Genomic DNA, 17,391 nt, shown 5'->3' on the forward strand with positions numbered 1-17,391 from the left:
AGCTCTCTGCTTTACAGTATCTGTTGTGCTCTAGTCACATGATTAAGTCTTCTGCAGACAGCATCCGCTTTTCCAAAATAGGTGCACAAAGTTATTTGCTTTTTTTGCACACCACCCCGATTGGCAGTGACTCAATATTCTGCACAGATTCAGAGTTTCTACTGTGCAAAACTATCATAAATCTAGTAAATAGACAGGTCACAGGACAGTTCATATACTATAGTTTGTAACTGTACATGTCACTTTTGTATTTGAACCAGGTTATCTCAAGAAATGTGAACTTTGATTCAAAAGGGAAAAATCATCTGCCATCTGCGTATTCAGGGTGCCACATAGTCGCTTCCCAGTCCGACACACTGAGTTTCCTCTTAGGAAGACAGTCTAAAATCCACACACGCTGGCCCTTGAGACAGCCGACAGCTGTCTTCCACACATGGACACCACATGTATGAGAAACAAAAACTCATCAACATGTATAAACATCCTACTTGTCACCATTTCCTTAAATATCTAAGAAGATGAAAACCTACCATTTTAGAAATAAAATACCAAACCAAGGGAACACATTTCAGTCTTACAAAATATGTAAGATACTGCTATAATTAAACTTAACGTCACTTAACATTTGTTAAAATTATGTTTGTGACATTTTGCTCTTCCTTCCTTTTTTTTTTAAATCCACCAAGCATTTCCTTTTTTTTTTCTTACCAGTATCTCTACAACATCTGTGATAGCTTACATGTAGGGTTACTTCCATTACTATAATCCCATTTCCTGGCAGTTGTCACAGTAATATGCAGAATGTACAGGATGTGGGAAAGTGTAAAGAACAGCACAGATGTTTTAGCACATCTGTTCTTTTTTACAGATAAATATTTATTACCAAATGTTTAAAAACCGTGATCTTCCAAAAAACAATGCTTATTTCTAGAGTGCGCCCAGGTCCCATACATGAATCCATAAAAGACTGCTGGATTTAGCCATACAAATAAAAAAGGGTACGGTGAGTCACTTTTCATCTTTCCATTGTCAAATTAATATTCCATTCCTCCGCTGATTTGTCCTTCACCTAAACCAAAGACAAAAGCATGGAAAGAAACACTGTGGTGTCACAAAACATTAAACTGAGCTGGTTTTCTGTCAGCATGATGGTGTGATGTCTCAGTCACTCAGTGTCAGAGTGCCAGCAGTGCTGAGACAGCCAGTCAGTCACAAGGCCCATCCTGTTCCCTGTTACTGCCAATCTCACCTAAAAGTTGTACTAAGAAGGTGGTCAAGATAGAATAGTTCCATATGAGTTAAAGGGTATGTATTATGCTTTTTGTGATTTTCTATTATTTATATACTGTTATGATGTTGGATATCTATGTTAAACATGGTGAAACTTCCAGAACTTGAGGTTAACATGTGTAGAAATGCTCCCTGCAAGTCAAAAGCCAGGGCTTCAACCTGCTATAATGCTTCATTTGCAATGTTTTTTCTACCTTGATGAGCTGACATCAGCTTGTCGCATATGGTCATAGACGGCCGTCTGTTCCATAGCCTTTGTTGCTAAGGTTGTTGCTAAGGTTTTTCCATGTGTTGTTTGAGTTGCCCACTCATATTCCGGATCAGATTTTGGCTCGACTATGTACGGATGTGTTTGGGAAGCTGACATTTCCAGTAAAGAGCAAGAAATGTTTGTTGCGTTGTTTGTTTACTTAGCCTCCAGAGCCAGCGGATGTCTGCGGAGGGGCAGCTTCCAAGAACTGGCCAATCAGAACAGAGTGGGCTCCTTGGGAGGGGGGCCTTAAAGAGACAGGAGCTAAAACAGCCTGTTTCAGACAGAGGCTGAACTGAGGTGCTGCAGTCAGTATGAGTTAAATAAGGAGTTTTTACAGAGTTTATTTTTAACTGTAAATCATGCACCATATTCTGGTAAAGCCTCAGACTAAAAATAAAGACCTGGCAATGTCAGTTTAGACCAGACTGAAATATCTCAACATCTACTAACTGTTGAGATGGCGTCCATAGTCTCGAGATGATGTACCTTAATGACTTCCTCTGACTTTTCCTCTAGCATCACCATGATTTTCATATTTGTTCCTTTGAGTAAAATGTCTCAGCAACTATTGGGTGGAATACCATGAAATCTGGTACACACATTCATCTACTAAACCGGTTATATACTTGCAAAATGAATGACTTTCCCATGAGCCTCAGCTATACTTTGTGTTAGTGCTACTTAGCAAATGCTAGCATGTTTTTTAAATGCTAAACTAAGATGGTGAACATGGTAAACATTATGCAGGATGTTAGCATTTTAGCACTGTCATTGTGAGCAGATTAGCATGCTGATGATAGCATTTAGCTCAAACTACAGACTCACAGAGCTGTTAGCATGGCTGTAGACGTGACAAAACATGTCATAAGGGACTGATGTAAAAAAAAATGTAAGACTTGTTTTGAATGAAGTTATTATAAGGGAATGAACATGTAATTAAAGAGTATCAGCCAGTAAAATCTTTGGTTGGTCTAACATTTGCATGACTCATACTGCATGAAATTCAATTTGGAAAAAAGCTCATTTATTCTTTTTGATGTTGCAGCATGATTTTTTAATTTCTTTCTAATTCTGTTTAATGAAATCATTCAGATTGCATGTACCCCCAGCTGAAGCTACTACGATCAGGTTATGCTTGTGTAAAGGGAGAATTTCATTGACTGGCAGCAATTTGAGTGGCTCTCAAAACATGCAAATATAACACCAGCCACATCACATGCAACCCCACTGACAGAAAAAGAAACCTCTACCAAACTCTCCAGTCGCAGAGACAGCCTCTGGTTAAATATCAAAGCTAGCAGAGGAGAAACAAAAAAGGGTTTTGTGCTTCCTGTGGGTGCTCAGGCGTCAAAGGTGCCAAGGCAAATGGAGACAGTAATCATGTGTTTAGCCTCTGAGGTCGTCTCTCTGTTGGGAAACATTTCTGCAGCTCTTTTGAGAAACATTCTGAATTACATGAGGGAATGTCAAGATGACCACTATTTAGTCATGCACATACAAACACATCAGCAAAGTTTGACCTTAAAGATTACTACTCTGCAAGAGAGCAGGACCGGGTACTGGTCACGTGCCAAAGATGCCTCAAGTTCAACAAAATGTGCAAGAAAATGGTGTTCCCTACTCCTGCTACTATCACAATTCAATACCTGGTGGAGGAAAATAATCTTTACTTTGTGTATACAATGCATAATCTGAGTTTCACACTTTGTGCTCATTTTGCAACATTTTTGAAGCGGTGTTGTATTTCCAACAGCTGAGGAGGGGGGCGTGAGACAACTGGATAACAGCACATCACAAGCCACCACATTAAGATAGATTACACAGGAGAAGCTTAGGAAATAGATGGATTCACTGATCAATGTGTCAGCTGTGGTCTCTCCTCTCTTAAGTGCTGAAAGTAATCCAGAGTGATTTACAATATTGACCAGTAGGAAGGCTTCTTGAGCTCCCAGTTTCCAACTGCACAGGGTCTGACGTAACTATCCCCTGTGCCCATCAGTAAATGGGAAGCAATGTGACCCAGGGCCAATACTTACATGCAGTGAAAATCATATGCGCTAATAGGGGTCAATGAGAAAATAAGCAAAATGTTCTTCCTGCCGAAGTTTACCATGACCACGGACATTTTGACCAGGCTTAACAATTAAGGTTGGGTGGAGGTTGTAATAGACAGAGTAAGGAAAAACGGTTCCTCCCCTTGAGGATCAATCATGTATCACATTACACTGCATGAATCCATCTTTACTGAGGCCTGCATTAAATTGTAATTAGCCGCCCAGTGAGACTTTGAAACATCATCTAATTACTTTCAGCTACTATGGATTACCTTACTCTCAAATATTTACTGAAAACTGATTTAAAGGATAGGTTCATTATTTTTCAAGTCATTCTCAAAACAACAGTCAGGTGCCCAAATGAGCATCGAAACATGTTTTGCTTGCTGTAATCATTTGTCCTGTTTATACTGACCGTTAGAAGATACCCTCAAAAATGTAAGTGATGGGGGACAAAATCCCCCCAAAAATACAGTGGATATCTCACACAGTTAGTCTTTTCAGTAAAAAAATTCTCTGTTAGAGTCTTGACGGACATTGTTTTCCTGTTCAGCTGCGGTGGAACGATCATAACAACAAGAGGGAATTTGGAACTAAAAAGACAAAACTTTTGAACGATATACAATATACAAGTTAATCAGACAAATTTAGATAACTGAAGCCATCATCAAATAAACTTTCAATCCATTTTTGCATGGAAGGAGGGCTGTGGGATTTTGTCCCCCATCACTTACATTGAAAGTGTGTTAAGAAAGGTTCTCTTAATGGCCAGTATGAACATGATTACAGCAAAAAAAAACAAACCACAACGACCACAAAGTTACTTACTAAAACTCGATCTCCGACTCGAAGATCCTTATCTCCAGCTTTCTTAACCGAACCACTGTCAGACATGTTGGACCCCGACTCGTTGCCCGTTTTCACGGCGCTGTTGAGCAAGCCCTCTCTAAGTGGCACTACCACCCGCTGGCCAGGAGGGGCACCACTGCCGCCTTGCTGAGTCTGATTCTGGGCAGAGAGTGAGTCAGTGGAGTGGCTGTCGCTCCCCTCTCCCACTGGCTGTCGGTTGAGCTTCGAGGGTCGCGTGAAGATGCCCTGGAGGGGCTGGCACTCAAAGTAGCGCACGCCGCCCACTGAACCATCGTTTTTGCCAACTAGGTCATTCAGTATCACGCCTGCCCACTGTCCCGGGGCAAACTGGGTCTCCCCTAGGTAGGCAATAACTCCTGGTTTGACACCGTTGACCCAGACCTGCTCACCCACTGTGTAATCCCCCAAAACATCATCGCCTTCTTCTGAGATTTTAGTTGGTGTGATAGGCTTGAGTGGAGCATCTGGAGAAAAAGAGACATATTATATATTATTTTACATGTTATACAGTGTCCATATAACAAAAACAAAAGCAGGTCCCAATAGCAAGAAACATGAACAGTACTGAAATAAAAGTAATGTTGTAACATGTGCATGGAAAGTAGATCAGTACTTGTTATTGTAATCACATTCTCCGAGCCACAACCTTCTAAACACTGCATACATTGTGAGGACATCCCCATTCAGTCCAGCAGAATCGCCTTCACACTATTCATCCTGTTTGACCGTGTCATGCTGGCAAAAAAAAAAAAACCAACAACAACAAAAAAAAAACTGCTTGTGTGGCAGCATAGCAGCACAACTGTACAATTTGTGCAAGATTAGGTGTTTCTCTAATTCCTGAAAAGTGGGTCAGAGAGACGTATCTGTGATATACCGGTGGTGATTAACCCTGCCTCTCAGCCCTGTGATATCATCTGTTTGACACACAGATGAGCTGGGTCTGTTTTTTTCCACAGCAGCCTGTAAACTGAGCAGGGCACCATTAGCACGCGGTCTACTGCACCGCACTGCCAGTAAAAGTCTGTGTTTATCTGTGTATGTATGAGTATGTGGGTGAGTGTGTGTATGTGTGTGTGTGTGTGTGTGCAGGAATGGTTGGTGCCAGGGCTGTCTCCCCAACACCCTAAGAGAGGGCCTGGGGCTTTGTGGGCCCCCAATGGTTGTGCTTTCTTTCTGCCCCAATTGCTCCCATATGTTGTTATGAGAGACACATTCGGCATGAATGCAAATGGGTAAAACTTCAAAGAGGTTTTCACTTGATGATACAGTTTGAAAGTTTTTAGGAATGTGCTGCTTCTGGTGGATGTTTATTTTGGGGGAAAACTGTCGCTGACAATTTTGCAAAATCCCAAGTGATTATTTTAAGAAGAGACATTTTCCAAAGTGTAGTCCATTTGCTCTCGCCTCGTTTTGTATTGTATTGTAACATATCACACAAAAATGTCAGCTGACCAAAAGATATTGACAGTCTGAACATGGGAGCAGCCAGGTCTCTCATCGATCGGTAATGTGTCAAAATGAATGTGGCCTGGGGCGCAGCAGCGCTTCCTGCAGCTCGGCTGCATCACAGTTCCAGTGATGGTTTGAAAATATAACCGAGAAAACCTTCCAGCTAACAAAGTTATCATCCAACATTTCTGTTATCATTCAGTCATTTCTCATTGATTTTGATTTAATTATGTCAAAATCATCCAGAGATAAAAAAAAAAAAATGTATGATTGACAATTATTTCTAATCTGTGAAAATGTCTTAAACAGCAAATACTGAAAATTATATAGTAAAATGCCTTCTCAAAGGACCAGTGTGTAGGATTTAGTGGCATCTGGCGGTGAATACCCCTCCCCCTCCCACAAGCGTGTGAGAGAACCTACAGTGGGTAGGTTGATGATTATACACTAATTGAAATATACTTATGAATATTATCTTCCATTTCTGCCAAGTCTGTTCTGCTAGACGCTACTAAATTCTACACACTGCACCTTTAAGATCACATTGTAACTTGATATGCTTTAAAGAGATATCACTGGTGGGAAAGTCAGTTAATTTTAGCTTCCAGTGAACACACATCTCCTCAGATGACCTTATCATAAGGCACCATATCATATGGTACTGTGGAGGATTTCAGAAATATAAAATCCTATTCTATAGTGTAAAAAAAAAAGTATTTCAGCAATTTAATATTGCATTTGCATAATTATCAGGGACTTTCAAGAGACATATTTTTATGCATTAGTCCCTAATATGGGTCAAGCCCCAAAAACACAGGATCCTACATTTCTCATACTGCACCTACAAAAAAAGTTGATGATCATATAGACCAGCCAAGAGATATGTATATATCATTATTAAAAACACATCACCATCCATTACATTTATTTATTATTTATAAGAACTGTGTGAAAGAACTGTACTGAGCGGATTTGCAGTGTAAAAATAAACTTGTCTGTGCACAAATAATATAATGGGGACTTTTCACTATAAAACATCAGAAAATAGTGGAAAATGCATTTTACAATTTCTTGGTGCCCATTGTGCCGTCTGTTGTTTTGTCTGAACAGTCCAAAACCCAAAGATACTCAGTTTACTATCACGTATGGCCATGAAACGCTTCAAATCTTCACATTAGAGAAGCTGCACCCCGCAGATGTTTGGTATTTTTGCTTAATAAATGACTAAAATGATTATTTGATTATCAAAACAGTTGCTGATCAATTTTCTGTTGATCTAGTAATGCATTAATTAACTAGTCGTTCCATTAATTAACTAGTTGCTGCATTTTCTTGTATGTATGCATTTATTGACCATACATACAGTATATGCTGATGCAGTTATAGCTGCGATAAGCAGAAAAAAATTACACTGTTATTGTGTTACAAGTGCCTTTAGGAACATTATATGACCTCTAATACATGTCGGTTATTAACATGACTAACCATACATACTGTACAGTGATTTTTGTAAAAGCAATGCAACATCTGATCCAGGCCAGCAAACCCAGCGTGGCGTTTAAAAACCTGAGTAACCCATGATTTGGGTTGCTGCGGCAACAGGAGAGCGAGGGTAAAAGGATCCTCGGCAGAAGGAAGACTGGAAACACAGCCTTTACTTTCACCATTGTGCTTGGCCACCTCCCACCACCATCTGAATCCCACTATTCATCAGCTCTGCACAATGAAACCTCTACAGCTTCCTCCCGTCCCTCCTCCTCCTCCTCCTCCTCCTCCCAATTATCCCCCCATCTCTCCCCGCTTTGCTTACACACATACCTCTTTCTCTGGCCTCTTTAAGTCTGCTTATTTATGATCATTTTCCACAATGACTATCATCTTCACTCCCTCATTTGTTCTTTTTGTTTTAAATTGGGCTTATCAGTCAGTCAAAGCTGACATTGTGTTGTTGTCTTCGGCAGTGACTGTGGCAGCTGTGTAAGGCTGAGCGGCACAGACTGTAACAGATGGAAGGGGTTGAGCTTGAATGTTTTTGACTTTTGATCAATTTGTTGCTTTTAAATGTAGTGTGATTCGATCTAATATCATTGTAGACATGAAGGACATCAACACCCACAAGTTATGTCCCACATTTGAGGGACAAATCAGCACAAACAGGTTTTCAGTGGTATTATTATCTCTTCAAATGACCAATTAAACTTTTTTGGGTCAAACTTTCAGTAAACAGGGAGAACAGATCACTGGTGGGTTATTACAGGGCTGTAATTAAATCACATTTCTGTCTTTGTGTTTTCAACAGCAGTAGATACATTTCCTTGGTTGCATGTTTGTATTTGGTTGATTTGGCCTCATGTTGCCAAGTTACAGATCTTGGATAGAGCTGCAAAGATTGATTAGTCATTCGACAAAAAGTTAATCACCAGCTATTTGGATAAATGATTAATCTTTTTTTTTTTTTAAGAAAAAATGCTATGTTCTATGGTTCCAGCCTCTTAAACATGAATATTTTCTGGTTTCTTTAGTCCTCTATGATGGTAAACTGAGTATCTTTGGGTTGTGGACTGTTGGTTGGGACAAAACAAGATATTTTAGGTTACGTTATGCAATTTGTATCAACATTTTTCACCATTTTCTAATATTTTATAGACTTTTATTGACTAATTCACTAAATAATCCACAGACTAGTTGATAATGAAAATAATTAATTGCAACCGTAATCTAAGGCTTGTTTTATCACATGGTTCAATAGTTTGTTCACTGGACAGTGTTTAAGGAACCTTTGAGATTTTGGCAACAATAATTGAAGATGGTTGAAGAACAGGAAAAGGGATTAAACTGAAAATGATTAAACTGATAGGCATGAGCTCTGTGATGTGGTTCACCTTCTTTATCATTCACGTAAGAGGTTAGTCACTCTAAAAATCTTGCAGTTGCAGTTTTCTAATAGTATCAGTTTTGAAAGAGGAGTGTTTTCAGGTTTTGGTGCAACGTGAGGTCAAATGACACTGAACCAAAATCATAAAAGCTCTATTTTGTTCTGTTCTGGGAGTGAATTTGCCTTCAGTCACGTTATTTACAAGGAATGTACTGTTCTCTTCATTCCAGCTGACATAATAATGTCTGTGATCAATTTTGATCAGAGTGAACTGCAAGTTATGGAACGACTGTTGCTATTAAGCACTTATAAGGTATAAAACTACGGACACAAAGAGCAGTTTCAACAGGCAATCCACCATTTAACAACTGATGTGAAACAACTATTATGGGACACACACAAATATCCGATTATGGATCCAATTGTGGAATTTGGCGTTTCTATTGCAGTAGCTCTCTCTCCCTCTCATTGTGGGCCATGTTGCATATCAATGAGCAGGACTGATTTATGGCATTATTGGATTTACATGACTGTTGCATAAAGATGATGAATCACTGGATTTGCCAGAAGCAGATATTAACATGTGGTTATCTACCTTTCTCAAATGAGTTTCTACCAAAATTCACTATATCACGATATCTTGATGTCCTTTGAGTCCATTTTTAGAGCATTTTTCTCTTCAAACCTCTTGACACAAAAAAAGTGAACCCGCTGTCACAATAAGCAAGACAAATACATGATGAGAAGTTTTGATTGTTGTGCTTCGATGTCATTAATAACCTTTAGGTGGATGCTTGTGGCTTAAAACCGCTTGAAACGAACCAGTTCTTATCAAGTGATGTCCAACCAAGTCTAAATTTAGGTCTTTATAACTGTTACAAATAGCCACACCTGAGGGCGGGGCGAAAATCCTGCCATAAGAGACAAAACTCGATAAGTAGGCTATACAAATTATAACCAAGGCACATTTTGGGACAGTCTCTCCTCCAAGGCATTCATGGTGCTGCACTTAACACAAAAGAGTCACAGAAGTAGTTGTGTAAAAGAAAAAAAGTCTTAACAGAGAGCTTGAGAGAGAGGTTGAAATCATGTCTATTGCTGTCGGATTGTTGTTGAATATTGAAGGTACAGAAACTGTAATATTTCCGATGTCTGAGAGATGTAAAAGAGTTGGCAGTCGTGGTGCAGTAAGTACGGGTGTGTACTGTATGAAAACTGTGAACTCTAGAGAGTCAAACAAATACAAGAATTTATATCTTTCCAAAAAGGCAGATATTTCTGATTTGACACCAGCTTTCGAGGTTCACAGGAGACGTGGCATCACGAGAGGAGCCTGTTATTTTCTCATCAAATGATGCAGAGGAAAGGCTGAGATGCTTTCCTCTATTCGCTTCCTACACGGCTACAGCTTCCTCAAGAGGCTGAAACACTTCTTTAAATTTAGAAAAAGTAAACTCTGCCAACTTCCGACACCGTGGCCGCTTCCCAAAATCTTCCCAGCTAGAACCAACAAACAAGAGGGTTGAGAGTTTGAGTACTAGGCCAGGTCAGAGTTAAGACTATCTGGGACAGGAAACTAATCCCTTTATCTAATTACTGAGGCATCGGTAATATCCCACCGATATCTTATTAGTGTTTTATAGCCAACTTGAGGTAACATGATTCTTGAAAAAAATAAATAAATCATAATAATTATAGGCACAAGGTATCCTCCTATTTAAACCAGGTAGGCTGACTGACTAAGCAGCCAACTGGTCGACAGAGACAGTTAAACCAGGAATTAATCGCACCTATAAAAGGATCTACTCAAAAATCTCAAAAAAGGCTCCTGCCATAGAAAATACTATATTTCCCCCACTAGCATGGTAACACAGGATCACTACATACAGTGTTTACATGCATAAAGTACAAGACTTGGGAATGAAAGCAATGCTTCATTAGTCACGATTGTGTATTTTCTTTTGCTGATAAACAGGATGCGAGCAAACTTATGAGTCCCTTCGTGTTAGAGACAGACTGTTTAAAACCACAGTCAAGAATTCACTTCTTGATGTGATGAGCACTAGTCACATAAGGACAGCTACCTAGCAGCTGAAAAGCCCCGAGCAACAGGCTTCGGTCTGTGTGCAACATTAAGGGATTAACGTTTTGAGCTGGTAATGGAGTTCAGGATGATTTCAAACACAATTTGAGCTGTTCTGCCCTCAACAAAGAGAGAAACAAAAATGACCTCCGGGCCCAAACACAGACTTGGACGGACAAATGAAAGCAATTTGTGTTTCCTTTCTCTCACACCGCTCACTGTATAAATGGATTTAACAAAGTGTGGAAAGAATATGCTTAATGTTCTTTGAAATGTGTTTTATAACATTCAAACAGCTTTTCAAATAAGTCTCTGGGGACATAGTTCACAGGCATCAACAGTGTTGTCACACACAGTTTGAGACGAATATTCATATCTTGCTATTGCACTCGATTTTTTTTCATTTCTGAGGCAGAAACAGATTTAAACAGTGTCCTTCACATCTAACTTTAATTTAAACCTGCATTAACTTATTTTTTGGCCATTTAAAGGCAGCAGAAACAAGTAGTGAACCCAACACTGACATATCCTACCCTTTGACGTTGATATGATGAACTTCTTAACAAACAGTTGCTTATTGCAACCGACAATTACTTTTGTTATCGATTAATCTGTCATTTTCTTAATTCATCGATTAGTCGTTTAGTCTTTAAAATGTCAGAAAATGGAGAAAAATCTCAATCATTATTTCCCAAAGCTGCAAGATGCAACCTCAGATGTTTTTGTTTTGTCCCGACCAACAGTCCACAACTCAAAGATATTCAGTTTACTGTCATAAAGAACTAAAGAAACCAGAACATGTTCACATTTAAGAAGCTGGAGACAGAGAATCTAAACATTTGGAAAGAGAATAAATAAATAAAAAGGCTTTTTCCCTAGAAACAGGTGCCTGCTGCAGCTGAAACAACGCTATGAGAGCTTTGAGAGTGAACCAAAACAGTAAAGTTGCAGCCAGAGAGCTAAACAATGAGCTGAAACTCGCTGTAAAGCTCCGTAAAGCTGAGGGGAACTTGCAGAGTGGCTGATAATTCTCTGTAGGTTCATCACTACGAGAGACGCCTCTGATGTTGCACATTGTGATTTGGTACTCTGTTATTATAAAAATATAGATTAAAGCTGCTTTAACATTCACAGCATCCAGAGGGAGCATAGGAAAATATGAACTAGAGCAGGGTTTCAGGTATTTGCACTACTTTAACATCTTATTAGTCACTTGCACAGTTGAGGTCTGCCCCTGCAATAGCTCAAAATTAAGAAAACCATCAACATAATATTAAATAAGATCTCTGGCAGTGCACTGAAGTAATTAGCAACAGTATATGGTTCAGTAAATGTTACACTTCCTGTGTTGCAACTGTGTTTTTTTCTTCCCTCGCCCTCATGAAATTCCACAGTAACCATGAACCATGACACACTTGTGGCAGCCTCGCATAAAAAAGCCTCTCATACACACTGATGCTAATGAGAAAAAAAAGTGTACTATCAGCCAAAGTGGGCTGGCTATTCTTCTGTTGTGTTCACTTCAGCTGGAGCTTTAATTCAGCAGAAAGAGAACTGACATGTGTGTGAAGCTGGTGGGACGGGGCTGTCATGTGAGCTAAAACTGTGAGAACAGCTGTGATTACAGGCAGGGGTTGTAATTTTGTTTTAGATTGTTTTCCTGAAATGTCTAATTTTGGTTGGTAGTGTTTCAATAGCTGTAAGGTTGAAGTCATGTATAACAATTTTATGTGCTACATTCTTCTACCTTTTTAGATTTCTGTTGCATTTTTTCTTTCTCCAGGTTTTCTTTTTGTGTCAATCATAATAAAGTTGTCTTGTATTTGTGGGTGATAATGCTTTCGAGAGCTGTTTTTGGTGCTGTGGGTCATAAAACATATTTTCTTAAAAGGCCTTCTGAGAATATCATCATACTTTAAAATGAAAAGCTATTTTACTTTACATCTTCTTCCGTTTTACAATAAAAAACAGTATCTGAATATGATTCATCTGCTTCCCAGCAAATAAATTCTACATTTGTTTAAAAGCGGCACCCACTAATTTTTTTGGCTGCTGTAAACAAAACACAGACATATTTACCTGTAAATATCACCGTATAAAGTTGATATGCCAAAAAGATGCTTGTTTACACATTCAGCTGACCACCTGATGAATGTAAGTCTAATATCCACCTTCCTTTTAGCTCTGTTTTGGTCTCCACCAACTTCTGATGGAAATATCCGGCTCTCTAGATGCTAAATTCTCCACTATGTTCACCAGCTAGTTGCTTACTTTGTCTGTCTGCCCTTTGGTGCTGGACGGGTAGTGTACAGTGGCTTTATCAATCCGATACACTTTTTGTCAAATTCATCAAATATCTCCTCACGGTCTGCTAGCTGTTGGTTCTGTGTGTGTGTGCTGAAAAAAACATCTGATGTCCATCCAAAACACTGGCTCTGTAAATGGACATGTAAACACAGTGGTGGAGCGAGCCACACAACACTACTCCAGCCAATCAGAAGCAGGGGGTGTTCGGGCGTTTGTGTTTTCTCATGGAGCAGAGCTGCAATGATTTTATTAAATGTATCAATTACACTCTGAGTCTGTTTCTGTCTTGTTTTTGTTCAGTAAATTTCTGTTGCCAGTCAGCCTGGTGAAGCCAGTTTGTCTGGTTGTTGTCCTCTCAGCTCCCCAGAAGCTGCAGCTAACAGACGGCTGCCTTCTGTGGACGGAGACGCTGAACGTGGGCCGAGTGAGAAGTTAGGGAGCCGCAGAGAGGCGGAGAGTGTGGATGAACTGTCGTGCTCACATGAGACGTGATAATGTGTGAGAGGAACAGAAGTGACTCTACAGCTGACACATCGCTCTGGATTCTGCCATATTTCTCTTTTGGTCGTTGCCATGGCGATTGCATGTCCATGAATTTGAGGGACGGAGTTTCTGAAGGAGCACGAAGGGAGTTGTGTATTTGTTTGGGTGTTTAGTTCGGATATCAACAATCTTTCTCCAGAATGACTGACTCTAACTTTAATCCATTATTATTATTATTTTAAAAAGTTAGTGCTCCTTTAAAATAGCACAAGAGAAAAACTGCATAAACCCACAAACTATGAAATAAGCAGTTGCCACACTTTATATAACAGAGAGAAAATTAATCCAAAATTGGTGGAATTGAATAAAGTGTAATGAATGCCTTTCTGGCTGAAACATGATTATTTACTATTTTCTATAAAATATAATGAGAGAGAGCAGCGCCTGCATCCAAACTGCTGAAAGCAACAAGAAAAGCTGAATTGGAGATCTGAGTAAATCCACTGGAAGATGAATTCAAGAAAACACTTCCAGCAAAAATTAGGTCCTTAAGGAAGGCCGACTTAACTTCCAAGATCAGGAACACACTACAAGGTGCTCATCCCATGCTTTTCTTGCCATTATACAAAAACACTTTGGAAACTGTGTGCATGTAATCTACCGCAGCTGTGCTCTAGTGAGTCATTAACACAAATAAATGGTCCAAGCCACTTCCGGGGATGAGAAGAAATAAGTGGAAGACAGAAATTCCTCATATTTTCCACATGGGGTCAGGAGGAGGAAGTAACTTACTGTCTTTGGGGACAACAGGGCTAGAGGTTCCACCCGCTGAGGTCCTTCCCACTGGGCTGGAATGCTTGGGCCCGCGGCCAGGGATTTTCAGTCCACTGGATTTGAGCATATTCATTCTACAGTAGCAGGGAGACGGCCAGGACCTGAGAGCTCCTCCCTGGGTGATGAAGGCTTGTGGATCAGGCACTAGATGCGGGAGCGGTGGCTGTCGCTCTCCATGTTTAGCTGCTGGAATGAGACGGGAGGGAGAAGGAAGTGATAACTGTGGGAATAATCAACAGTATGATAAATAAGCAGGATAAGGGGTGACGTTTCAAGTGCAAGCTTGTGAAACCTGTATGAATGGAGCAGACAATTGGAGACCTAAGTTGGACAAATGACAACAACAACAACAACTAGATTTCATTGAATGTTTATGGACGGGTGCACACACTGTTTGTAGCTGTTTGTACACTAAAGCAAAACAGCACAGTGTTTTTCCAGAGATTTCCAAACATTGAGCATTTTTCAATCTTATCATGGTTTGGAAACAACCATATTTTGTGCAAACTTACATTCCTACCTACTATTTACTAAAAGTATCTGCTTGGAGCAGCAAACTGGGGGTTAGGATCCCCTGAGAAGTCACTAGATAAATCTGAGGGGCAACAAAGGATAAGGCAGGAAAAATGCAACATTTATATTACAAAAAAATGTTTTTCTCCTTATTATTTTTCTCATGTGAAATACCTCTTACTCTTCAGGCCTTCAAATGAAACAGTCCAAGAAGTAAAGATCACTTTTTGGTTGAACTACTCCCAACTCATGTTGATTCTAGGCCATAAATTATGACTAGGGGTCATGAGTAATAGAAAAATGTTGGGAAACAGTGGCTTAGAGGAAACCACAGTCCCCTTGAGTGATTTTTATATATCAATATAGCCATATAATGACAAAAAAAACAAAGATTCATATTGACAGTGAGAGTTAACACTGACAGAAACAACACAGTGCATTACATGTGTTTATTTCTGACTACAAACACGTTCACATTTGTGTTGACAGCCGGTTACAGCGACCTAAAGGTAGAAACAGAAACGAATGAGAGGTCGGCTCTGTTACCATGTTGTAATACTACACTACTGCTGCAGTGCCCCTCAGCAAGGCGGTGAACCCACAACTCATTAATCAGCAACCACAGACTGTAATGACACAGAGACACTCCTACGGCAAGTTAAGTTGTGTCTTACTTGGGTCTGTATTTGACAGTTGATCTATAAATTGGGAAGAATCCATGTTAACCTGATCAACACCTGGTAATCCATGGTAATTACAGTAAGCCAAACTATTGTTATTATCATTAGATGTGTCACAGTTGATTTATTATTATTAATAACGCCCCATTGCTTCATATATTCATTCATGGTTAACTTATCAATTTCAACAGAGTGATAATATGAATGAGAGTCAATGTAGGCCGGTGCCCAAGTGGAGCATGGCCTACAAATCATAGCCCAAAGACCATTAAGGAGAAATAATGCTGTTAGAGCCTACAATAAACAACACACATCTGGTGGAGGCTTTTAGACTAAAACACTGGGTAATTAGAAAAGAAAGCCAGCAGATTTCTGGCATAGCTTATTAATTATTTTACATATTATTTTTATCCACATTCAGATAATGAAAAATGGGCATTTTAATTTTAGATCAGTCTTATTAAAGCTGTCGAGACTGATGGTTTTTGCTATAACTGAGGTTAAAAAAAAAAAAAATGAGGCCCTGGGTGTCGACTGCTGTGATTTCAAGATAGCTTAAGCTATTCTTCTTCATAAAGGCCTGAATGAATTTTCCAGTCGACACCTGATATCGCTGAAAACAGGCTGAAAGCGTTTGTGTGATAATGCGCACCTCAACAAAATGTTTGATCCATTGTTGTAGCTACTGCGGCAACGTGGTCCAGACTGTCCTTCACTTAAACCCTGACTCCCTCCCGGAAAAAATGATACAAATGTACATTAATACAGGAAAATACTCACCTTCCTATGTGAAATTAAAGCGCCCGAGGAGTGTCCGAGAAGCGGCCAACTTTGAATTTTCTTGCCAGGGAAAGGGGGGGATCAGTGGTTGCCACTCCCTGGGATGCAAATATGGATGCTGAGCAGAAACTGAAAGGGGAGTCAGCGTGGATCAGTGGATGATGGCAACAACTGCACAGACTGAGCAACAGACCGGTGATGGTTTAGCAGCAGGCCCGCCGGTTCATTTTCAGGATGAGAGCTACAGCAGCTACCAAAGAGCGCAGATAATCGACATGAATCGCCGTTTTAGTGGCCGGACACTGGCACACGAGTCCCGATGGTTTCCGAAACGAAACGCAGCATCAGCAACACTGAAAACCAACTTTTCCTGCTGTCTGGCGGTCTGATTAAAAACGCTATACTCCTGGATAATCTCTCCCTTTTTTTTGTCGGTCTCTTCTTGCTCTTGTCGGTTCCCACTGTGTGTGTATGTGTGTGTGTGGATATGTTGGGTTAGCACAGCCTCCCTGTGACTCAACCCACCGGCTAGACTGAACAAAGGGGCTGGGAAGCAGAGCCTCCTGGGGGAAAGATGAGTAGACTACAGACTAACCCATCTCTGTGACGTGGTCCGTTTAAACGTGTGGCGATTTAATCTGGGACTCGTTCAGCGGTCAAAATACATGACTCACATTGCATTAGTCAATATCCTTTCCCATCACTGGTGCTTCCTTTTTAATTCGGCATGAATAAAACCAACAAAAACAACATTTTCCGCAATAATATGTAACATTTATGATGCGACCCCTAGTGTTTTTATATCCGCCTTCGACAGTGCATCTTCATTGGAGAACATCTGGCGTACCAATTACACAAGTCATAATTTTACACGAATGAAGAGCTGTTTCAAACATTGTGCGTGTGCCGAACTAAAG

At 40.0% G+C, this 17,391-nt stretch overlaps 1 protein-coding gene across 9 annotated transcripts in view; it reads right to left on the reverse strand.

Annotated features, from left to right (window-relative positions):
* clip2 (CAP-GLY domain containing linker protein 2) overlaps positions 1-17,070 on the reverse strand; it is a 47,546-nt gene extending 30,476 nt beyond the window's left edge. For 2 of the 9 annotated variants that reach the window (XM_067608840.1, XM_067608835.1), the window contains exons 1-3: positions 16,475-17,066; positions 14,460-14,687; positions 4,426-4,931 (exon numbers count right to left, since the gene is read on the reverse strand). In XM_067608840.1, coding sequence (XP_067464941.1) covers positions 4,426-4,931; positions 14,460-14,574 — 621 coding nt within the window. In that variant the 5' untranslated portion in view covers positions 14,575-14,687; positions 16,475-17,066. Of the gene's footprint in view, positions 1-4,425; positions 4,932-5,080; positions 5,436-14,459; positions 14,688-16,474 lie in introns of those variants that run through there. The other 7 variants (XM_067608834.1, XM_067608833.1, XM_067608837.1 and 4 more) reach the window with 7 other exon arrangements.
* Positions 17,071-17,391: the final 321 nt, after the last annotated feature.

The sequence above is a fragment of the Thunnus thynnus genome, chromosome 13 (assembly GCF_963924715.1).
Source record: "Thunnus thynnus chromosome 13, fThuThy2.1, whole genome shotgun sequence".
In the NCBI taxonomy this organism is placed as follows: Eukaryota; Metazoa; Chordata; class Actinopteri; order Scombriformes; family Scombridae; genus Thunnus; species Thunnus thynnus.